Source organism: Drosophila miranda, chromosome XR (genome assembly GCF_003369915.1).
Source record: "Drosophila miranda strain MSH22 chromosome XR, D.miranda_PacBio2.1, whole genome shotgun sequence".
Classification (NCBI taxonomy): domain Eukaryota; kingdom Metazoa; phylum Arthropoda; class Insecta; order Diptera; family Drosophilidae; genus Drosophila; species Drosophila miranda.
In genome coordinates, this window is record NC_046674.1 from 15,912,328 (window position 1) to 15,935,997 (window position 23,670).

At 49.7% G+C, this 23,670-nt stretch overlaps 3 protein-coding genes across 5 annotated transcripts; all 3 read right to left on the reverse strand.

Moving 5' to 3' along the window:
• Positions 1 to 553: 553 nt before the first annotated feature.
• On the reverse strand, positions 554 to 12,983 carry LOC108150938 (cadherin-87A). Of its 2 annotated transcripts, none has more exons than XM_017279267.2 (9): positions 12,924 to 12,983; positions 11,263 to 11,597; positions 6,685 to 7,049; positions 5,119 to 6,616; positions 4,791 to 5,052; positions 3,104 to 4,724; positions 2,744 to 3,046; positions 1,544 to 2,685; positions 554 to 1,480 (listed from the first exon to the last, which is right to left on the reverse strand). In XM_017279267.2, the coding sequence occupies exons 2-9, from the start codon at positions 11,429 to 11,431 to the stop codon at positions 1,354 to 1,356; spliced, it is 5,487 nt and encodes a 1,828-aa protein (XP_017134756.1). In that variant the 5' UTR covers positions 11,432 to 11,597; positions 12,924 to 12,983; the 3' UTR covers positions 554 to 1,353. The 2 variants fall into 2 exon arrangements, with proteins under 2 accessions (XP_017134756.1, XP_017134757.1); XM_017279268.2 differs by having other exon boundaries at positions 12,804 to 12,977.
• A 420-nt stretch (positions 12,984 to 13,403) lies between these two features.
• On the reverse strand, positions 13,404 to 16,135 carry LOC108165324 (chromatin modification-related protein eaf-1). Its single transcript, XM_033387534.1, has 2 exons — positions 15,946 to 16,135; positions 13,404 to 15,861 (listed from the first exon to the last, which is right to left on the reverse strand). Exons 1-2 carry the CDS (start codon positions 16,066 to 16,068, stop codon positions 13,477 to 13,479), a joined length of 2,508 nt encoding a protein of 835 aa, XP_033243425.1. The 5' UTR covers positions 16,069 to 16,135; the 3' UTR covers positions 13,404 to 13,476.
• A 665-nt stretch (positions 16,136 to 16,800) lies between these two features.
• Positions 16,801 to 22,674, reverse strand: LOC108150943 (proline-rich extensin-like protein EPR1). 2 transcript variants are annotated; one of them, XM_033387545.1, is made up of 4 exons: positions 22,448 to 22,674; positions 19,998 to 20,066; positions 19,819 to 19,925; positions 16,801 to 19,788 (listed from the first exon to the last, which is right to left on the reverse strand). In XM_033387545.1, exons 1-4 carry the CDS (start codon positions 22,448 to 22,450, stop codon positions 17,253 to 17,255), a joined length of 2,715 nt encoding a protein of 904 aa, XP_033243436.1. In that variant the 5' UTR covers positions 22,451 to 22,674; the 3' UTR covers positions 16,801 to 17,252. The 2 variants fall into 2 exon arrangements, with proteins under 2 accessions (XP_033243436.1, XP_017134766.2); XM_017279277.2 differs by having other exon boundaries at positions 16,801 to 19,925.
• Positions 22,675 to 23,670: the final 996 nt, after the last annotated feature.

Sequence of the window (23,670 nt, forward strand, 5' to 3'; positions counted from 1 at the left end):
GAGCTGGGATAAGGCCAACGAATGACGGAGCATTTCAGAAGTTTTTAATTACTCAGGCCTTGGCGTCTGGTCAGGATAAATTGCTGGACTATGCTGAAGATTATTTATGGATTATAGTGGGAAGATGGGAGTGAATATAAACATTCCTAGGCAGTAGTACTTCCCAGAGGAATTACTGCACCACGCTGGCTAGAATTTCTCGTCAATAGAAAGAAGAAAAGGTTAATAATACATGTATGTGCATACGAAGAGAGAACACAAACAAATCTTTATACCAACATGATATCAAACTAAACCTTATCTTTTTTAATGTCCTCAATGCTTTACTAAGTTTGATGCTATCTCAAAAAGACATCAAGTTGCACCTTTTGAACTTCCCATATTGAAGGGTATGGCCAGCAGCCTGATTGCTTTTAGTGGGGAAAAAATTCATTTGCATATCACTTCACACCTACGTACGAGTATGTAAATCCCAGACCCAGGTACGAGAACTCAATATACCCAACGTCAACGCGGCGGAAGCCTTTGGAAAATAACTAAATGCTCGTGTTTAGCTTTCACATTTTTCGTAGTTAACAGAATTTATTTGCACACATGTTCACATTCGACAAACTACTTAGTTTCGTACGAGTATATAGTACGAGTATAAATATATTTACTTAATAGCAGAAACATATGCATTCTGTTTGAAAATGGGAAATTCAGTTCAATTCGGCCGGCACGCACATGACTAACTCCGACTCTGATGACGACAGGGCCCCATCATCATCATGGGATGGGTGGAGTTCGAGGATTTGAATATGGAACTGGAATTGGTCTGCATTTCGAGTGATATTTATTTTGCACTTGTTCGACATGTTATGGGCAAATATACGATAAGATAAATAGGTTTATATAATGCATTAATGCATTCTATTTGTACCAAAATAAAAAAAAAAAAATAAAAAAAAAAAACCCGCAGATTCGAGGCAAGCGAAATCCGTCCGGGCAAATCAGAGCAGAAAATCGACCCAACCTCGAACCAAATCCGTATTTCCGCGCAAATGACACAAAGAACTGACTCTACTTAGGCTAAGTTTTTCAGATGGATAATCGCTAGACTTTATACAGTTTAACCTCTCTTAGTTTATATACGATATGTACGATACATACTAGATCACGCGCATAGTACGCTTAAGCTTATATATGGACTTTTTTGGCATTCCCTCTGCCAATCAAACTCCCGATTCGCAGCTGCCAAAGGTAGATCCCTTCCCATTGGATCTGCGATGTTGCTGGTGCGAAACGGGGCTTAAGTCTTGTGCACTAGTTTACTAGGGACCTGGATCTGACCGTGCAGAAGATAAGCTGCGGCTACAAGGGCCCGTAGATTGGCTCCGAGTAGAGAACGGCGGGCATCGAGTAGCTATATGATGTGGGTGTGTGCTCCGTGGGCGAACGCAAACTCGCTTGCAGACTCCGCTTGCTGTGCCTCTTAAATCTGGGTGGGAGATTGAACCATTAGCATCATCATCACTGCTTCCAGAGAAGATAAATTACTTACTTCTTCTTCAGACAGCAGGCGGTGCACAGGGAAATCAGAGCAGCCAGGCCTATAAGGGCGGCCAAAAAGACCAGCCAGGCCCCCGCCGAGGTTAACATTCCGGCGAAGAGAGCCGCTGCATGGATCCTTCTCACCGAGCACGACTCCACTTCACTGACCCCGAAGGCGGCGTAGATATCGATAAGCTCTTGTCGCAGCTGCTGCGAATTCATCAGCTTCTGCATCTCGCTGAGGGACAGGGCAGCCCCGTTCTTGAACATCTGGAAACAGGAGCTGGTCGCTGTGAAGTCCAGACTCATATCGGGACGCGTGAAGACTTGGGTGTCGAGGACATGCAGTTCCAGACCCAGTGGCTTCAGCTTCTTCTGCAACTGCTCCTGGAATGGGCGAATGTTGTGCTGGATCTCGTTGGGCGGGCGAGCAAAGACGAACTTCAGCAGGGACTTGTCGCGAATGACAAACACCTTCAGGTGGCTGTGTGCCTGGCGCTTGGGCTTGGCGGAGTTGTTGGCAGCCACCCGCATGAGGAAGTATCCATCCACGTAGTCCAAAAAGGAGCCGCCAGTGCGCAGCTCCCCGGTGCGATTGTTCAGGGTGAACAGGTTCTGCAGATTGCCAACGGACAGCTTCCGACTCCGCTTATAGAACTGTGGAACAAAGGTGACGTTCTCGATGGATAGAGAAATGGGCGGCGCCTCGGCATCAGCGTCGCTGGCACGCAATGTGGTGACAACCGTGTCGATGGGAACGTTGATGCGAATGCCCACGGTGGGATCTTGTTGCTCGAACTGCGGCAGATTGTCGTCGATATCGAGAACCTTAATGGTTACGCGCAATTGCGAGGGATCCTGGCGATCATAGGGATCCCCGATGAACCTGTAACTGGGTTCCCCCAACTTCAAGCATTTGACGGTCAGCGTGAAGGACTCGACAAGCTCTCGATCGATAGGTTGGCTGGTCTTGAGAATGGCCAGGCTATCGTTGGTTCGCTCGATGGTAAAGATTTGTTCGTTGTTGCCCTCAACAATGACATAATCGATAGCGGCATTCTCGCCCATGTCCTCGTCCACGGCAGTGAAGCTACCAACAATGGTGCCAGCCGGTTCTTCCTCACTGACTGACATGGTCAAGGGTCCTTCGTCCTGTTGAGAAATCGTTCAGTAAGATACATTTATTCGTATCTCCCTTAAGATTACTTACAGTTTCCCTGGCAAATCGCGGCTCGTGATCATCCACGTCCAGCACAGCAATCTGCAAGATTCGTGTCACCGACTGCTTGGGCTGTCCGTTGTCGCTGACCTCTAGGATGATTTTGTACATATTCTTGGTCTCCCGATCCAGCGATTGCCTTGTCGTTATCAGCCCTGTTTGGGTATCAATGGCGAAGGTCTCGGCATCCGCCGTGTCTGGGAGAATGCGATAGGTTATGGTCCCTGAGGGCGTACTCTCATCGTCCGGATCATTGGCAATCACTTGGAATACTGGCGCTCCAATAACAGCATTCTAAAAAGTATAGGCTGTACTAATATGTCGAAATACACTTCAATAATTGGGTCTTACCTCAGTAACATTAGCCATTTGTCCCACCCGAGGTGCCACAAAAAATGGCACCCCATCGTTGGCACTCACATCGCCGATGAATATCCGCACATCCACATCGGAGGAGAGAGTTGGCTGCTTGGGCAGCTGGCTGCCATTGTCCTGGGCACGGACGATCAAGATGTACGGCTCCGCTCGACCCTTGCCAGTGAGATTACGGCGGGTGGAGAGCAAACCCGTCTGGGGATTGATCTTGAAGAGGCCGTTGGCTTCTCCCTCGTTGACCAACTCGTATCGAACTTCCCCGCCCAGGCCCTCGTCGGCATCCAGAGCCTCCAGTTGAAGAACGAACGAGTCGATCTGAGCATTCTCCGGAATGACTGTGCTGTACTTCTTTTGGGTAAACACCGGGGCATTGTCATTGACGTCTAGCACATCGATCAGCAGGTCCACGACACTCTGCTTAGCATCTGTGGGCTTGCCCGGCGAGTCCTCGGCCTTCACCTGGAGACGAATGTGCGGAGTCCTCTCCCGATCGATGGTCTGGTCGCGAGCCACGACCACCTCACCGGTGATGTTGTTGATCTCGAAGAGCATGGCGTGCTCGCCCTGCAGCGAGTAGATGATCTTGTGATAGCCCAGACGCTCATCCCTTGCATTCAGTACGGCATCCTTGTCCAGCGCCCTCACATGCACAACCCTCTCCGGGTGCATCCGGTTCTCGATGATTGTGGCACGGTAGGAGCTCTGCTCGAAACGCGGACTGTTGTCGTTTACGTTCTCCACGGTGATGTTAAGGCGACTGATGGTACTGCGTTGGCGATCCGCACTGCTGGCCCGCACCTGGAGCTCGAACTCCGGACCGTTACCCGTCTCCGCCAAAACCTCGTAGTCAAGGCGCTTTTTCAGGTTGACCTCGCCGGTGCGCTCTGATATCTGGAAGTAGTCCACCTGTTTGGGTTCGATCAGTTCAAAGCTTGTTATGGGTTGCCGGGTCACGGGATCCTCGGCCTGCAGAATGAACAGGGCACTAGCGATGGGCATCTCTTCCTTGATCTTGATGTCTATCACGGGTCGGGAACTGCTCCAACTGGGGTTCTTGAATACTGGGTTGGTGTCCTGGAAGGACTGCACATAGACAGTCACCTCGGTGCTGTCCACCTGTCCCTCGGGGTCCACCTCTGCATTCAGATCTCGCACTTGCACGGTAAAGATGATAATGGCTGCCACATCGTGGCGCAGCGAGCTGTTCACAAAGATCTCCCCACTCTGGCTGTCGATTCGGAAGGCCTCCTGCACCCGGTAGCTGCTGCGGTTGGTGATGCTGACACCAGCCTTGGTGGTCGCCTTCACCGGACCCAGCAGACTGTACTCCAGGCGTGAATTGAGGTCTTTGTCAATGGCCTTCACCCGCAGAACGCTCTCCCCAATGGCCGTTCTCTCGGATACGTAAGCGGCGTAGCTGGCCTGCTCGAACTTCGGCCTTTCGTCGTTTATGTCCTTTACATTCACATATACGGTGCTGGTGGCAGTTTCGGGGATGGGTGTACCCGAGTCCACGGCATTCACGATGATCTCAAAGCTATTCATATTCGAATCGCGATCGATGTGGGCCTGCGTTGAGACTGTGATTACACCGGATCTACAAAAAAGAAGACATTCATTAATTAAAACTCAAGCAGTTAATGGATCCAAAACCTATACTTACTCTTCATCAATCTCGAAGTTATCATTGGCTCCCACTATCCTATATCGCAGCAGGCTGTCCAAGCCATCGGGATCGTGAGCAGAGACAGAGGTCACATTATAGCCTGGTGCGGCATTCTCCGGAATGGAAACCCGATAGCTGGGCGGACCTATGATGGGCAGATTCTCCATATTTTGGAAGTGTCCCCTGAAAATGGGACGCTGATTGCCAGAGATGCCCACTCGAACCAAGACACGAGTGGTGTTTGACAAAGGCGGAACACCTTAAGAGACAAAATGTACATTAACATTAACCTTTCCAAGTAAGCGGAGTATTTCCCGAAGCTTACCAAAATCTGTTGCAGAAACCGTCAGCTCGTACTCTCCACGCTCTGTGTCCATGGATCGGGCGGCCTTTTGGATCACTATCTCTCCCGTATCGGGTTCGATGCGGAAGACATTCCCCGCTATGCTATTCTCCGAGACTATGCCATAAGTCACCCGTCCATTGCCCTGGGTGGGACCATCCGAATCATGGGCACGGACGAAGAACTGAGGCTCAAAGATGGCCGCTCCTTCGCGGATTGTGCGACTGTACTCCTTGTGTTCGAAATTTGGATGGTTGTCGTTGACATCGACAACGCCGACGAAGAGATTGGCATTTGACTCTCGACCACCGCCGTCGATGGCCACAACGGTCAGACTGTAGCTGCTCTGTTTCTCGTAGTCCAGCTGACGTTGTAGGTAGAGGCCGCCCGTCTCAGGGTCTACGTTGAAGTTGTCGGCCCCAAAGCCCTTGAGCACATACCGAACGTGTCCGAACTCCCCGGAATCTGAATCAGTGGCCTTTACATGACCAATGAGGTAATCTGTGGCCAGGTTCTCGGCAGCGGTGAAACGATATGTGGGCTGATCGAATACTGGGGCGTTATCGTTGGCATCCAGCAGGTGAATCTCCACACGAGCCTTTGCCTTCTGCACGCCCTTCACCAGGGCCACCAAATCGAATTCGAATTTGCGGTGCGATGGATCGGGGACATCGTAATCTAAGCGACTAGCATCTAAGACTTTGACCACGACTGGGACTCGACCCTGAGCCTCGGTGGGTGAGATGGCAAACACGGCGTCTGAATTGGCGACGTTCCGCAGGGCCAGCTGGTAACGACTGTTCTCCCCCATGTCCCGGTCATCGACGAATATCGAGAGACCGGGCAGTGGCATACCGTTGGCCAGATTCTCGGAAATCGAGACGTTAAAGTGGGTGGCGCTAAACGTGGGCTGGTGATCGTCGACATCCGTTACCACGATGGTGACTCTCGTTATCGAGTGCTCGGCGGGAATGGCTCCGTCAATCAGCTCCGTAGCACGAATGGAGAACACGTAGACCCCTCCGTTCTGCAGAATCTCCGCATTCTCGCGATCCAGTGGCTCCGAAGTGGTCTGCAGAACGGCGGTACCTTCCCTGGGATCCCCGAAGGGCACTAACTCAAAGTGACCAAATGGCTCATCCTCCAGCGAAAGGAATATTTCCCTGGGTATGCCCACGTCCCCATCTATGGCCTTGACGGTCAGAATGCTGACTCCGGCTGGTGTGTTCTCCGGGACCGTGGCGGAGTAGGGGGCATTGGTGAAGACGGGCGGCTGATCCTGAATGTCGATCACATTAATGGAAATGGTGGCCAAAGAGGAGAGGCGGTTCTCGTGCGCACTGTCCGAGGCCGAGATGGTCATAATGTACGATGGACGACTCTCAAAGTCCAGCGGCTGCTTCAAAGCCACTCGAGCGGTGTAGTTCCCGTCGGAGAGTTTCACTGCACGCACTGCAAAGATGTCGCAGATGTCGTTATCCTGGAATGGGAATAGGCAGAGAAACTGTCAAAGAAATGTGCCGAAAGAAATAATTCTTTATCACTCACCTCGACACAATTAAGCTGCACCTCAGCGTTGATTCCCTCATCGCGATCCACCACTATGATTGCGGGCTTCACGCTTAGCTCATCTCCTACTGGCAAGGATTCGCTGACGCTGGCAGTGTAGGGTCTTCCGATGAACGTGGGCTGATTGTCGTTGTAGTCCCGCACGGGTATCTCGCGACGTTGAGACACAGTGTTGGGCTCTGTGCCATAGACGCCCTCATCAGTGATGCTGATGATCACCTCGACAGTATCTTGGGTCTCCCGATCCAGTTCCTGCCGCAGCCGCACCACGCCCGTCTCCCGGTCCACCGAAAAGACTGGCCCACTTATGCTGTACTTGAGGCGGCCTCCCTCCGGGTCGGTGCCTGTGTGAGAGAGTGGGCCGGGAAAAAGTGCAACAAATTAGTTGTAGACTAAAGCGGTTTGTCGGTTTGTCGGTCTGCTGGTCGTCTATCCGTCTATCCCACAGTTTGACACGCTCATTGCTTTAATTACGAGTTATCCGAGCCAGGCTGTCACTTCGTGGAAGTCGTTCAGTAGTGCTACTGCCCGACTCCCCGACTCCCCGACTCCCCGGGGGCTTATGTAAAAGCGTGTGAAAAATGCTAATTTAGTTCCCACAACCTCCTTCGCCTTATGTTTCTAGTCGAATGCGTTCGTTGTGCCCTGTGCCGGTAAAACAGGGCCAACTAACAAGTTGAAGTCGGGTCGGGTGTTGGGAGTTGGCAGTCGGTAAGTAGTCGGGGCTGTGTCTACCTCTAAGTGGATTGTGTCATTCACCTGGCAATTTCTCTTTCTCTTTGCTCCAGTCTAATAGCAGGAAATATATGTACATCCAAAAAAAATATAAATACCAAAGCCAGATCTCAGCTTAAGGGCACCACGAAATTACTTAGAAATTCTTTCAGAGCAATGATGGAGGGAAAATAACTGGAGAGAAATGAAATGAACCCAAAAAAGCTTACAAAGAAAAACAGACCATTAAGCGGTCGGGAAAACTGCTTTTGGCACTGCTGCCTGCCATGGAGCTAGACAGATTTTTCAAGTTTGCTTTATCCATTCAGCGGGTACTCCGGGAGTGGGGGATCTAAGAGTTGTTGGGTATATGTATGTATATGGGAGCGGGTCTTGCGCGCACCGACAATTGCAGCACGACCAGAAAGACACGACTCAAAAGCGGGAAGCAAACAGACAACCACGGCAACCGCTCCTCCAGCTTTACGAGCGCTACACCCAAAACATACCGACTGCGGTCGCCAACCCGGTGCGCGCTGCATTCCCGTTCCCCTCTTCAATCTCCATTGCTATGATCGCTGCTTGTATCCCCCACTCTGCAAGCCGCACTATCACTGGTTCCCCTTGCATTGGCGCGTGAGTGACCGTTTCAACTTTTCAAACTTATATTTCGGGTTTACACATATTCATACCCTGTAGATGGAGGATGAGGGGGTGTATTGATTTAAATGAAATTAATGCGAATATTTAAGAATGCAGAACTTTAGGAAACGAGAAGATATCATTTCCGAAAAAAATACAAAATGAAGGCCACAGTAAATTACGAAACCAATTTCTTTACTTCACTGCACTTAATTTTCAACGCTTTTTCGGTGCGATATAAAACACTTATAAAGATTTCAAAGAAGATAACGATCACCAGAGTAATGTGTAAGTGAGCGGGTCAAAGTTACAACTCTTTGTTTCACTCGCTCGCCATTTATTTGTGTTTATAGGAATGGGATAAGGGAAAAAGATAAGCAAGGCATAATTGAAGCAATCTATTTTTAATGTAGTATTTGCAACAACATTTAGTTTTTGAAATTATTTTGAATTAAAATTTAACTTTAATTTCCACTAATTTTATTGTCAGTTTTTCTTCAACGTGGAGAGATCTCTCTCTCTACCTATTTATTTATGAAAATATAATCTTATCATGGAATATAAGTTATATGTAGGATATTTTTTAGTCAAGTCACGCTTTGCCAGCCCGTTCTTACTTGTTTTCTCTTCTCTTTAGGAATTCTGTTGCTCGTATGTACACATGAGTTAAAAAAGTTTTGGTAAGACTTTTTGGGGGAAAAGTGGAAAAGATGAATGAACACTGTAATTGCGGGTACGTGCGAGATGTGGAAAAGCTTTTCTTCTTTTCACTTGTCCCATCCCAGCTAACCGATCGTTGCTCGGCGGGGGAGGATGTGTCTGTAATTGTTGTGGTAGTTACTCTTGCTGTTGATGCGGCAGAAATAATTTGTGATTTCACGCTTCGCGAAGCGTATTTGTTAATATTTGGCTCTCTATTACACACTGAATATGTTGTTTTTTCAGTTGGATAAAATGAGAAAAACGCCCAATGCAACCGCCATGTGCCAACATTCGGACAATTATTCGTTTGGTTAGCCACTCCATTCATATGGTATTCGGAATGCGTAATTAAGTACCCATTTTAAATAAATCTTAAGACAAAACTGAAAGGAATTGCTGAATTAATCTAAAGGTTCATGAAAACCGATTGAATATTCGATTTCAATTAGTCCAAGATTTAATTGTAATCGGGATCCATAAACCAGATGCAGTTTCAGAACTCTCGAACAAGGAACCTGTACATATCGATTGTAGATTCCCAGGGAATAATGAAGTTATGCAATTCTGGTGATATTCGGCATGGATTTCCCATCTGGAGCTATGAACCAGATGCAGTTGGACAATTGCTTCCTGGCTCACAGTTTAGGCAAAGCAATTTTCTTATGGCCTGGCCAGTTTTTTTCAATTGAGCTTTCAAGTGTTTGACTATGTGTTTTTATGCCTGGCACTTTTGATTTCAAACGCAACAAACGTGTTTTGTATCTCACGGATGCTGCTTGCAAAACGAACCTGCTGAGAGGCCGCTCACCCAGTCGCAGTCGCAGTCGCAGAGGCAGTCTCAGTTACAGTTACAGCAACAACCCGGCCAGGCCAAGGCGATTTGGCACACGCTCAGCAGCCAGCCCCCAAACAACCAGTTAAGACAATGCTCCATCTGATTATGAAGTTGGCGCGCCTGATGAAGTTGCAGTGGCATCAAATTGCAGGCCTCTCCATGTCTATGCATCGCATCTGTAACTGGGGACTGGGCCTCTGTGTTAGGGTGTCAACTGTGGAGCAGTGGAGCAGGTGCACCAGTGCAAACAAGATCTGCTCAGTGGGTTGGTTGTTAAATAATAATTTTTGAGGGAGTGACGGTGACAGGCCTCCCCTATGCTGATTGAGACAAGATTGCCATTTGATTGCTCTCGACTCTCGATTGATTGGCACTCTCGATCGGGGTAAAAGTGTAAAGTGTTCTAAAGCAAAAGCGAGACTATCTAATGACGGCACCCATTACAAATAATCATCATTACCGGATCTCTGGATCTGGCTCTGTTGCTACGCACAAACGTGTTCAAATGCATTTCCGCATGTCAACCTATCAGATACATATGTATCTTTGTTTGTTTTTGTTTGTTAATTGATTACCAAACTGCATTCTTGGACGATTGCTGGCGAATGCAAACCCCAAAAGCCAGAAACAGAGAAACAGCTGCGATTGTCTGTGGTTTATCGCACACTCTGCCAGATCAGAGAATGCATTTTTTACTGCACTCACATTGTGTAATCGTATGTATATACATATATGAATATGCTCATATCTGAGGCCGATATGCTGTAAACGTGCTGCTACCATAATAATAATCCAATACCCCGCACAAGGTTGCCTCAAAGTAGGTGGCGTTGTGGTCAGAGCCAACCCAAAAAAAAACTCCTAGCCAAGAAATGAAAGTCAGCACGGGTAATTTGAGGTATGTCCAAAAGCAAAATTACAAAATTATTATACACTTAAAAAGCCAGCGAAGAGGCAGTATGTGTTCGAATCGAAGCGGGGATACCCTTTAAAGAAGTTCTTGCTACAAAAAAAAACACTATGTGTGCAGAAAGCAGGGTTTGATTCACTATCTGATTCTAGCAGATTCAAGGCGGGAGATTCCTTTATGATACTACACTTCTAATAGTTTTAACAGAATTTAATAAAAACTGACTATATCTCAGATATTTCTTCGTTGTATGATCATTTCTGAACATAATATTCTGGGCATAGCATTGTTAAGATGTGATTGCATTTTGTCTATTGAGCTCCAAGCGCCCGCCTCTAAAGATTACATTCTTTAGCACTCAGTTAATACTTAATCAAATGCTCTACCATCCCCAGGGCCTACCTTCTCATGGCGCTAGTGGGGCTTTATATTTTCAATAACAAAAAACTGTTTCCAGTGAAAGGCATCGCATCTCCGCAAACTGCGTGGGAACTGGGCTATTGTTGAACATTGTCTCAATGCTGCAATGAAAGCCATGTAGCAATTTCGTATAAAATTATGAAACGTGAAAATGGGCCTCTCCTGGCTCATCGTGCTACTAATTTTAATAAAATGCAGACTATTCCAGTGCCCCAGATCTCGCACAAAGCCCGCGAAAAGAAATTCTGGATTTACGGACAATGCTACAGCAATAAAAATTGGTCTGGAATTTGTTTTTGTGTAGCACCCACAAATTTGAGATGGCAGTACTTACCTTTCAGCTGGTAAATGGGACTTCCGACTGGCGTGTTCTCCGACAGGCTGAAGCGGGACATATCTCCTGTTCCGGGCACAAATTGCGGCGGATGATTCAGCAGCTGGGCCATGGTGGAGCTCAGCAGCATCAGGGGCAATAGCAGCAGGGGCAGCCCCAGCGGCAACATGTTGCCGTTGTTAATTTCAATGCCGTTAGGTATCTGTATCCGTTAGCTCGCCGAGATTTCGTGGCTGTTTACTCTAGTATTTGGCACATAGATTTTATAGATCGACACAGCTTCGATTTGACTCCGCGCGTAGCTCGTTCTAGGGGCCTGTGGCTCGTACTGCTGACTGTCAGAAAATGCAAACCAAATTTCTCGTCATTTACTTGGACCGAAACAATAACTTTTTCAATGTTAGCTGCAACACCCGCCCCCAGTTGGCCTTGTCGGCACAATGGTACGAATAATGGAGTGGCAATAGTAGAGATCTTGCTGGAATCTGGCTGAGTCTGCTGTTTTAGTTTGCTAATCGCAGCCTTGTCGTTTGAACTTTGCCAGCGGCAGTGTGGCTACAGCTTTCAGTACATTTGCCGATGCGCAAAAAAGTGAACAAGACCATTTTCTAGTCCAGAAGCTGAACAAGAGCTGTAAGACGCTGCGGGAGCGGACAGAAAATTTCACTTTATGCACATGTGAAAAGTAGCACATGATGATGAGGCGACGGCTGCTGCTGCTGCTGGCTGGGAGTTCCGATCATTGGGCACTTCTTGGCGATTGGCAAACGGCGCGATGATGGCTTTCTTCGCTGGCACACACATACCAGTTCGCAGGCACACACACATCACGGACGGACAAACACACAACAGACAGGCGGGGAAAGCAGAGGGACCGACGGCGGAAAAGCAAACTAAAGAAGAAAAGAAGGCTAGCTTCGGGGGCCGAATATTTAGGTACCCTTGCAGATCCGTTGCGGATGGTATAGATATTCGATTTTAGACATGGCTATATCGATACAACATACGGCTGTTGATGATTATCCATTACACATATTTCGCTGGCTATGTATATAGTCTTCTGGTCAAAATCATCGGCAAGGTTATTAAAATCGGAAATGTCCAAAAGCAGCCAAGAAACCGAACGCAGAAAAACACACACAGACTCGTTGCTATAATCCGCAGACTCTGAGCCATAGTATAGTCCATGTAGTAGGTATAGGAATACACATATGTATCTACGAGTTCTCGTTTTGGGCAAAAAAAAAAAAACAAAGAGAGGGAGATACCCCGAGAGATAGAGAGAGAGAGAGAGTGAGTGAGTGAGTGAGTGAGATGGAGCGAAAAAATGCCTTTCTCAGGAAGCGGACCGCTCCTCTGCAAAATGCATATGTAAAATCCTCAGATCTGTAGTTCTGACTGAAGTGCAATTAGCCTGGGCAAAGCCAGAAAGTACCCTCAGACAATAATTAACACTAATGCCCATTTAAGTCCAGCCATTTCACATTATATTTTGGCTTCGTTTCGCTTTTGGCCAACAACGCACGCAAAAAAACACACACTCTTAAAACGGCGAATGGATGACGCTAAGGTCCGAAACTTGATCTTGGCCAGGCCGCTAGCGACTTCTTGTTGTTGCCGTTTTGTATGTTTTTGTATCTTGTATCTGGTGTCTCACTCACGGACGGCGGAATTCGAATTCGAAGCGCGGCAACGTCTGGACGGAGCGACGCCTGTTTACCTTCTGTCTGGTAGGTGACTCTTACCTGTTGCTGTGGTGCTGCCGCCTCGCCCGTTCTTGGCTCTCAGCTGCTGCCGAGTACTGGTTTCTTGTTGCTGCCGGCTGGCTTTGGTTTGTGTCCCATTTCGCAAAACGATTGGCAATGGAATGCCTAAGCCGGGACAAACCTAATAGTACTTTTGGGCTTGCGCAGAAAATGCGCTGCATACTTTTAGGCATATAGGGAACACGAATCAAGCCTTCAGGTTTCAGCGGCGCACTGCTTGAACCAAAGCTTCAGGTTTAGTAAAATACCTGCTTGCAGGCTCATTTAAAGAAAAAAGAACCAAGCCTTCAGGTTTCAGCAAGGCACTGTTTTGTTCAATGGATGAGTCGATGAATGCCCTCATACTATTTTTGTTGAATATGTTTGTAATAGAAACCATTTATAATGATTTAACTTCTACATTAACTGAAGAATAAAAAAAAAGTGATACAGCTAATACAGTTAATGGTTAGAGGGCATCGTCCACGTGGAATTGTATCAGATCCTCGACGGGAAAGCGGAAGAGAGATGCTGTCTGTGCCTCGGCCGCCAGTTGCTCGATATTGGCGTTCTTTTGGTACCGAAAGTGCTCATCCATAGGGTGATGCCCCTGCGCCCTGTGGTGGCGATGATCGGTCCGGTGGCTGACAAGAGAGGCTGGATGTGGCGCCTCTGGCAAGTCGGCGGCCACAATCGGATGCTCGAAGTCGATGAGGGGCATGTGGTCGCTGCGAGAGATGGAACTGGAGCGATTCACTTGCGGTTGATGATGCTGCTGGGTTTGATTAAGAGATATCTGCTGTGACGGCTGCTGTTGCTGATGATGGTGTTGCGGATGAGTGGCTGCCGGTGTTGCAGAGCCATTGCCTGCCTGACGCGGCTCGATGGGGCTCGGGGGATTGGGTGGGGGCAGATCACTCGAGTAGATCGTGTTCCGATTCAAGTTGTTGTTGTAAAACGGATTCGTGGAAGCGCGTATTGTCGCCGTGGGCTTCTGCTTGGGAAAGACATTCAGATGGAGCATAATGGGGCTCGTGTGAGACTCTATAGACTGAGACTCCATCGCCTGACCCTGTCCCTGAACTTGACCCAGAGCCTGAACGTGAGCCAAGCCCTGACCTTGTGGATAGCCATGGCTGTGGCCCTGCCAATGACTCTGGCCCTGATTTTGTCCTTGCGCCAGGCTATGTCCATAAGCCGGGCCATGTCCATAGATGGCCTCATCGGGATGCACGCTCTTGGGAGGCGGAAATTTGTGGGCCTGAGACTGATAGAGAGCTTGCTGCTGGCTAAGTCGCGGGGCCTGGTCGGGGAAGGATATTTGCATGTGGCCTGGATGGGGCGCCTGGGTGGGGAATTTGAATGGCGTCTGGTAGACGCCGGGACCCAGATGCTGGTAGGCGGCGGCCGTGGTTCCAGTCAGTGCTGCCGGCGAAGGCATCGCGTACTCCTGCTGGAAAGGATTGCGGAGTACTGAAGCGGGACGCGAGGGAGGCATCACCGGATAGATGTCCAGATTCAGCTTGAAGGGAATGCGCTTATGCAGCGGCTGTCGTGTGGCATTTAGGCCGAGCACTGGCTGTGGCAGGTGCTGGCCAAAAGGATCGGCCACGTAGTGCTGCTGACTGCCGTGCTCCAGGAGGAGATTGTGGTTGCCCTGGGTCAACTGTTGCTGCTGCTGCTGGTGCTGCTGGTTCTGGTGCTTTTTCTTATTCTTCTTCTTGGACACGTTCTTGTTGGGTGTTAGCTGCTGCATGGCCAGCAAATTGATGTCCTGCGGGGAGCGTGGCTTGTATGGATACAACTGATCAATGGCCACGCGCTGGTGGGACATCACTCCCGGGCCGTACCACTGCATGGGCATTGGCATGGCCATCGGCATGGACATGGACATGGGCATTGGCATTGGCATTGGCATGTGGCCCATTGATATAGGCAATGGGATGCTGAACTGCATCTGCTTCTTGTTCCGCTTGCTGCGAAAAAAGTTCCCGATACCGCTGCTCTTAAGGTTCTTGAAGCTTCCAGCAATATGGAGGCCCGTGGGCATCATCACCATCGGTGGCAGCTTGCTTGGACCCAACCCATTTATGTGTAGGTGCTGCAGGATGTCCTGGATGTTGTTCACCTCTGGCCGCGGGCGTTGCTCCCTCTCCGCCTCGCCCTTGGTGAACTGTTCGGGCATGGGACCGTCGTAGGGAAAGTGGAAGGGTTTCGGCTTAAAGTCTTCCCGCATGGCCAGAGTGCCCGGCGTCTCGGAATAGTGGCGCCTCAGCAGGGACGTTGAGGGCGGCGGCGGTGGAGAGCCGGACATCTGGGGGTGGTGCGTGTCCTGGGTGGCTAGGCGAGGCGGGCGGGGCATCTGATCGCGCAGCACGCCACGAAGAGGTGTCATGGTCGCTGATCGCTTGGGCAGGCGCTCGTAGACATGCCCATCGTCAACATCGTTACCCGAGGTGGCGTGTGGGGCCCGTCTCGCTTTCGTGCGCCATGTTCCGTAGATGGGCGCAGGGGCGGGTGCGACGTGGTCGGCACGCTCCAATAAGTAGGCGGTTTCGCCAACAGCTCCCGTGGCATGCATCTGTTGCAGATGCAGCTGCAACTGCTGCTGCTGTTGCCGTAGATACTCTTGCTGCTGCTCGTGCTGCAGTTGCTGTAACTTGGCACGCATCTTCTCGATGTCGCTGCTGCTTTGGATCTGGCTCTGGTTCTGATTCAGGCCCAGGCTCTGGGTCTCCCTGTCGCTGGGTGTCGTCTCTGCTGTGGACTCAATGTCGTTGAGTGGTTGCAGTGGTTGTTGCTGGTGTTGATACAGAGCTGCTGTGGAGGCGACCTTAACTACCATGAGAGACATCTGCAAGAAATAAAAGGAAAGCTCGATTGCCAAATCCTATACATACTCCCACCGGAAGAACAGAAGAACCCAACATGTACGTACAATTGTGTGGACGAATAACAGGCCCATAATCCAGTGACTGCCCCTGGTTGTGGCTAGAAGAATGCCAGGACTCTGCCGCGTTCTATACTCGTTATCTCCTGTTGGGGCTGGCTGCATGGACATCTTTCCGGAACTTGGTGGCTGCTGCTCGAACCGCTCGGCTTGCCTATCGCTCTGTGAATGTGGGCACCTGGCGCGACTTCTGCCTCATCGCGGATCGCAACGATGACTGTCTGCAGTTGGGCGCTAGCAGCGCCTAAAAAGTTGCCGCAGATATAGATATATAAATATCAGCGAGTGGCGACCGCTTAATTAGAAAGTTTAATAGAGTTTGCGCCTGCGAAAGCAAAATACTTGCACAAGTACACAAATAAATTAATTGCTGAGGCGCCTTCGTGCTGCCGGCATGTGCAAAAGAAAGAGATATTAAAAAACGCATTGACCATGAAACGCTCAAGATCGCAGTGAAATGACTAGAAATCCAAGTTGACTGCTAAACAATCCGAAGTGCTCATGCCCTGGCGGATAGAAATCTCCATTTTTCAGTCGCTCATGGATTCCTAAAGAGTAAGACCTCGAAAGGGAGGAGATCTTTACCGAATGCCGTGATAAGAGTAAGTTTAAATTATACATTGGGTATACAAAGAGACACTAATTTCTGTCAGAAAAACTAAAACCAAAAAAAAGAGGATAGAAGTTAGTGTATGGAACAAACATCCAACAAAGTCGTAGAGGCCAACATTTTCGAAACCCTCCATAGATGTAAAGCTAACAAGACCACGAGATCTCCCGGACATGATCTGGGCTCATTTCCCGTTGTCCAATTGATGGGATGGAAGAGAAAATGCGTGGAAATATTCGAAAATCTTATTTTATTGTTCAGGTTTTCAGCAATCCGAATAAAGGTTTATTTAATCGTAATATAGAGCTATATAGTCTTGAGCTTGTGTGCTTGACTGTTATAGGCAACAGACAGACACACGTCGATCGATAGCGTTGGTAGAACATAGCAAGAGTTGGATAGACTTTTAGCCGTACAACATAGGTACACCGTATAGAAACAATGATCCCCAGTTGTATGAGTATGCGATTCATTAATTACAAAAATACGAATACAAAAAAAAACAAACAATTTTCGTCCTTGCTGGCGCCTCCAGTGGTTCCTAGCACTCACAAGCACTAGCACCCCCGAAGCGTTGAAGTATCGTTACACTGTATTGACTAGATCTACAATATCTAGCCCTAGACATATAGTAGCTATTGCGCTGCCAGAGACGCTCTCTGACCTCTTAGATCTCCTTCGAGATCTAGAAGTCGAAGGGGATGTTGGGCTTAGGGTACTGGTAGCCCTGGTGCTTGGTCGTCTGTGGGGGCACACTAGCTCTTGTCGGGGGTGGGATGTAGATGGTGGTCTTGCGGGTGGGTGGTGGCGTGGGTGGACGGGTCACGCGGGTGGTGACGGGCGGCAGGTATGTGGTGGGCGGGCGAGTGGGTGGACGGGTTGGGGGAGGGGTAGGTGGCCGGGTTGGGGGAGGAGTTGGTGGACGAGTTGGTGGCCTGGTTGGTGGAGGAGTGGGGGGCAGGTACGTTGGTGGGGGAGTAGGTGGGCGAGTGGGTGGACGAGTTGGGGGCCTAGTTGGTGGCTGGGTGGTGCGTACTGGGGGACGTGTGGTTGCTGGTGGTGCAGGCTTGTTTGTAGGTGGCAGGTAGGTTGGTGCAGGAGTAGTGGCGCGAGTCGGGGGCCTAGTTGGAGGACGAGTAGGTGGTGGGGTGGGTGGGCGAGTTGGGGGAGGAGTGGGTGGACGAGTCGGGGGACGAGTTGGTGGTGGAGTTGGGGGCCGAGTTGGTGGCCTGGTTGGTGGTGGAGTGGGAGGGAGGTATGTTGGTGGAGGAGTGGGTGGACGAGTGGGTGGGCGAGTTGGTGGCCTGGTAGGAGGCTGAGTGGTGCGTACTGGAGGACGGGTGGTTGCTGGTGGTGCAGGCTTGTTCGTGGGGGGCAAGTACGTAGGTGCTGGGGTGCTGGATGGGCGTCTTGTGGGTGGGATAGTAGCCCTCGTTGGAGGTGGAGTGCGGATAGTCGGTGGTGGAGTGCGCACAGTTGGGGGTGGAGTGCGTACTGTAGGGGGTGGAGTGCGTACTGTGGGGGGTGGAGTACGACGAGTAGTAGCTGGTGGTGCTGGCTTGTTCGTGGGTGGCAGGTACGTAGGTGCGGGAGTTGTGGCCCTGGTTGGGGGCTTGGTTGGAGGACGAGTCGGAGGACGAGTCGGGGGCAGAGTTGGTGGTGGTGTACGTCTGGTCACTGGAGTTGGGGGGCGAGTGGGTGGCCTGGTTGGTGGTGGAGTGGGAGGGAGGTATGTGGGTGGGGGAGTGGGTGGCCGAGTTGGTGGCCTGGTTGGGGGACGGGTTGGCGGCCTGGTAGGAGGCTGAGTGGTGCGTACTGGAGGACGGGTAGTTGCTGGTGGTGCAGGCTTGTTCGTGGGGGGCAAGTACGTTGGTGCAGGAGTGGATTGGCGGGTTGGGGGAGGAGTAGGTGGCCTTGTTGGAGGCCTAGTTGGTGGAGGAGTGGGTGGCCGTGTTGGTGGAGGAGTGGGTGGCCGTGTTGGGGGTGGAGTTGGGGGACGAGTTGGTGGCCTGGTTGGTGGTGGAGTGGGTGGGAGGTATGTTGGTGGAGGAGTCGGTGGACGAGTGGGTGGGCGGGTTGGTGGCCTGGTAGGAGGCTGAGTGGTGCGTACTGGAGGACGGGTGGTAGCTGGTGGTGCTGGCTTGTTTGTGGGTGGCAAGTAAGTGGGCGCAGGAGTAGTTGCTCGAGTTGTAGCCCTAGTTGGGGGCTTGGTTGCTGGCCTGGTGGGTGGTGGTGGAGGTCTGCGGGTGGTTGGGGGAGCAGTGGGTGGCAGATATGTTGGAGGTGGAGTCGGTGGGCGAGTTGGAGGCCTTGTTGGTGGTGGTGTTGGTGGGCGTGTTGGAGGGGGTGTGGGTGGGCGAGTTGGGGGCCTGGTAGGAGGCTGAGTGGTGCGCACTGGTGGTCGTGTGGTTGCTGGAGGTGCTGGCTTGTTGGTGGGTGGCAAGTAGGTTGGTGCTGGAGTGGACGCACGTGTTGGTGGTGCAGTTGGAGGACGAGTCGCTGGCCTGGTTGGAGGTGGGGTCCTTGGCGGTGGAGGTGGTGGAGGCGCACGAGTGGTTGCTGGTGGTGCTGGCTTGTTTGTGGGCGGCAGATAAGTTGCTGGAGGACGAGTCGCTGGCCTGGTTGGGGGAGGTGTTGGAGCACGAGTTGGTGGCCTTGTTGGGGGTGGAGTCCTTGGCGGTGGTGGAGGAGGAGGCACACGAGTGGTTGCCGGTGGGGCAGGCTTGTTTGTGGGTGGCAGATAAGTTGCTGGAGGACGAGTCGCTGGCCTGGTTGGGGGAGGTGTTGGAGGACGAGTTGGTGGCCTTGTTGGGGGGGGAGTCCTTGACGGTGGTGGTGGTGGAGGCGCACGAGTGGTTGCTGGTGGTGCTGGCTTGTTTGTGGGTGGCAGATAAGTTGCTGGAGGACGAGTCGCTGGCCTGGTTGGGGGAGGTGTTGGAGCACGAGTTGGTGGCCTTGTTGGGGGTGGAGTCCTTGGCGGTGGTGGAGGAGGAGGCACACGAGTGGTTGCCGGTGGGGCAGGCTTGTTTGTGGGTGGCAGATACGTTGCTGGAGGACGAGTCGCTGGCCTGGTTGGGGGAGGAGTTGGAGGACGAGTTGGTGGCCTTGTTGGGGGTGGTGTCCTTGGCGGTGGTGGTGGTGGAGGCACTCGAGTAGTGGCCGGTGGTGCTGGCTTATTGGTAGGAGGCAAGTACGTGGCTGGCACGCGCGTCACCGGGGGCCTCGTCGTTGGAGGACGGGTCACCGGAGGCCTCGTCGTGGGCGGACGGGTGTAGGGCGCCTCAGTGGTGCGAGGGGGCAGATCGAACGGCACCTTCGGCGTGGGGTAGAAGTACCCGTCGGCGTCACGGACCTTGCGCTGTAATGGACGGACTCGTTAGTCGGGAATCTGCTTCAGTGGTGGGTTTTCGGGGGGGTGGGGTTTACTTACCACATGCGTGTCGGCCGTTGTGGTGGCCACCGCCACAGCGCAGAGCGCCAAGACGTAGAGTGCACTTCTCTGTGGGGAAAGGGAAAGGAGACTCGGTTAAGAATAAGTAGAGATAAATCGAGATGCATGGCTTCTCGGTCGTAGTGCTCGTAGTGCTTGTGGCAGAGGTTCAAGTGTCTCCGACTAACAACTGGCTCTAACGAGCGGCTGATTGCGGCTAATTGCCCGATCGCCTTATAAGAACTAATCGCCGCTTCACGCTTAGTGGCAGCTTGGCCCGAATCGGAGACGAGGCAAGGCAAACCGAGCCGTCGTCTGCCTCTATGGCCTGCGGTTCAAAACTCTTCGAAAAGTTCAGCCCGAGTCAGTCCGGGGTGAAGTATTCAAATCAGTCGCAGACACATTACCATAAATGCATTGAAAATCACTCGAAAATGTTAACACAGACATTCAACTTTGACAGTCATTAGCATCTCTAGGTCATGGATAGCGATCCCCCATCCCCACCCGAGGCTTGCTCTGAGGCGCCATTGATTGGTCTGTAAACCTAGTAAATTTCGCAGATTCGTGTGATTAAAACATAATGCTAATGTATAATGGGAACACAGCGATGACGAGTGAAGATGCTCAGCGACAAACGACAACCTGCTGAAGCTGAGGAAGCAGATCTCTGGCTCTGAGTTATGGCTTCCGTTGATTCCGTTTCGAGTATTAATTTGCATTTGTCGCTGTGGCTATCCGCGGCAAGGTCATCGACTAGCCTCTGTCAACGTTAATGAAAGTGGTCGTCGAATTGGTTGATACTCGATGGTCGATGAGCTCAATTCACCCATCGCAGAATTTTTAGAGATTCGTATATAAATAGCTGATTATTATGCCAGAAACCGGACCTTCCCCGAAGAGAGAGACAGACCAGTTCTACGCAAAAGAACCAAGACAATGATTATATAATAATCATAAAAATAGGGAGAAAAACTAAAGTCAGAAATTAGCATACGCACAGCCATAAAATAAAAATAAAAAAAAAATTATAAAAAAAACAGCTTCGAGTGTCGTTTATAACCAAATCTGTTGGATTATAACAAATACAGCGATGAGCACCACTACATTGTCTTTTGTTACTGCCTCCGAATGTTTGCTAATTTCGACAAATATTCAACTTTTTTGAATGTATGTAAATGATTCGAAAATTATTTATGCTAATGAACCCAAACGTTTGGCAGTTCTAACTTGTTTGAAATTTCATTAAAAAAAAAACACACACACACACACAAAAAGAATTTTAAAATCCATAAGATCGTGTTTGACTTATGAGATGAGAATCGTTAGCAATTAAAAAAGAAAATATTATATTTATTTATCTTGCTTTGTCAATGCGAAAGTGAAAGGACACTTGTGTTTCATCGATATCTTGAAGCTGGCTTTATTCCCATTATGCTAATGAGCAGCTAATTAATCCGATTCAGACTGGATCGAGGGTAAAGCCAACTCAAGGGCAAGACCTTAAGACAGTTATTACAGACGCAACGGAGCAACAAATAGTCTCGGAGCTAAGATCTCTACAGATCTTTGGAAAGTGTACAAATCTGACAATTTCGCACTCAACTTAGCGATACATAAGATAGCCAAGAATATCTTGGTCTTGGGCTGGACAACTGGCACACTGATGGTTAGCTCAATGGCAATGTCTAGAATATAACTTGAGGTAATTGTTTTTATGGCTATTTACCTAAATACGCCAATTACCAATCTTTTAAATGTCAGAAGCCCCAGCGAAATGTATTTATGAAAAACAGAAAACAAAAACAAAAAAAAAACACGTTTTAATTTCATCTTCAGTCATGTCAATGCTGACATAGAAACAGCAGCCAAACCAACCAAAGTGGCAGAACGCAGCTGGTGCCATCCTAATGGCTTAATACGCAAATGCTACTCTTGGCCAAAGCGGAGGCGATCCGAGCCAAGATGATTCGTGGCTCTGTGGGCGGCCACACGGCGCATGCGTAACATTGCACTCGTTCGACAAAGTCCACTCGCATCGCATCGGATCGGATGGGAGCTTGGGACTTGCTTGGCACTTGCACAATTTCTACGGTCAACCACTTTTAGCGGCTTAAATGTCAACTGGCATCAACAGAGACAGCAAAGCCGGAGATAGCTCTTGGTCGCAGATCCGACAATCTTTAAAATGTAAAATGCAAATAGATTGGAATTGGAATCGAGCTGCAGTCGGAGCTTTAGCAATTTATTTGCCTGCTTCCCTGGCTGTTTGTGTTGCTCTTCTGCCATGTTGCAGATACTCTTTCCTTTGCGAAACTCTTGTCTTGTCTTGTCTATGTCTTGTTTGTCTTCACACCGAGGGACACTTGTTTTTTGGACACTTTTTGCACACAAAATATTATTGTTTGTTTTAGGACGGATTCAATTGAAACTAGGTTGAGTGGCTTTACCATGGTGTACACTTTTGGACAGCTGCTATAGACTCAAACTGGAGGTTTGCTGATTTATTAATCCCGATTTCGTTAGGTAATCCTTTTCGTGCGTAATCCTTGGCGGAATGGCTAAGAAGACGACGCGACCGATCGTATCAAAATTCAATGGTCAATTGAATTTGATCGATGCCCAGCTAAGTTGGTTTAACTTCTAGGTCGAGTGTGGAATACCAACTAAAGCATCAAAACTTGTAGATTTTCTATATATACTCGGACCCGCCATCTGCCCGAAAAGCAACGCCGCAACGCCACCGTCGACAGAGGCAGCGACAGAGGCAGAGGCATCTTCTTCACTTGGGCGACAGCTGTTAACACTCGCCCCGGACCGCAGCAGCCGCCATAGCCGCCGCAGCAGCAGCGGCACCACCAGTGGCAGCAACAGCAGAAGTGGAGAAGAAGGCAGCGGTCGAAACCGAAAGCGGCTAAGATGAAGATGCGGCGCTCTCTGCCAGCGCCGTCGCGACGTCTGCCGAGGCTGACCAGGCGGTTAACCAGTCCCAGACCTGCCGCTGCTGTCGCTTCTGCTGTCTCTGCTTGATATGTTTGGGAGTTAACAGACGGCTAACATCAGTTAGCCAAAATTCGAGTAAGCCCTAAAGCAGCAATTATAACAAACCTGATGCGGCAGCAGTAGCAGAAGCACCAGATACTTACTTGTACTACCGCATGCTTAACTTGGCCAATTTGCTGTTGGCTTTACTGTTTAGCTGCCTTTGATTCGGGCAAACACACTATGCAGATGCTTTTTGGTCAGTTTTTGCCAAAATTCCAACTTTAGGTAAAGAGCGAACGGGAGGGTTTCAGTAATCAAATTTCATTGAGATTTTGTCATAAGAGCAGATTTTGGGTACAGTGAGAGATCTCTAAAAGAAACAAGTAGATTGGTATAGATTTTGGCATTCACAAGCTTATACATATGTACAGCCAAAGCTCTATAAAGCAAAACGGACCATATATATACAGTACAGTGTACTCATACCAGATTTCTGAATATTTTGGTTATATATTGGATTAAGAGACGCTTGCAAATACCAGTGAAAGCTGTCTACAGCAAATCGAACTACCAGAAAAGTAAATCGGTGAGTGCAATCCACTCTTCGAGGGCTATCACTGTACCATCGAGTGTTAAACATTTTGTCATGCAGCGTTTAATTTTGTAAACGGCTTAGATGCAAAATGCC

What these genes read in the sequence shown, in the direction of transcription:
- LOC108150943 (XM_017279277.2), bottom strand. An exon ending in CAACGGCCGACACGCATGTG is followed by an intron (nt 19,926 to 19,997) that starts GTAAGTAAACCC and finishes CGTCCATTACAG; the next exon opens with CGCAAGGTCCGTGACGCCGA.
- LOC108150938 (XM_017279267.2), bottom strand. Translation starts at nt 11,431, where the DNA reads ATGTTGCCGCTGGGGCTGCCCCTGCTGCTATTGCCCCTGATGCTGCTG. An exon ending in TCCCATTTACCAGCTGAAAG is followed by an intron (nt 7,050 to 11,262) that starts GTAAGTACTGCC and finishes TCTCTCACACAG; the next exon opens with GCACCGACCCGGAGGGAGGC. An exon ending in GGTTTCTGCAACAGATTTTG is followed by an intron (nt 5,053 to 5,118) that starts GTAAGCTTCGGG and finishes TTGTCTCTTAAG; the next exon opens with GTGTTCCGCCTTTGTCAAAC.
- LOC108165324 (XM_033387534.1), bottom strand. Translation starts at nt 16,068, where the DNA reads ATGTCCATGCAGCCAGCCCCAACAGGAGATAACGAGTATAGAACGCGG. An exon ending in TGTTATTCGTCCACACAATT is followed by an intron (nt 15,862 to 15,945) that starts GTACGTACATGT and finishes TATTTCTTGCAG; the next exon opens with ATGTCTCTCATGGTAGTTAA.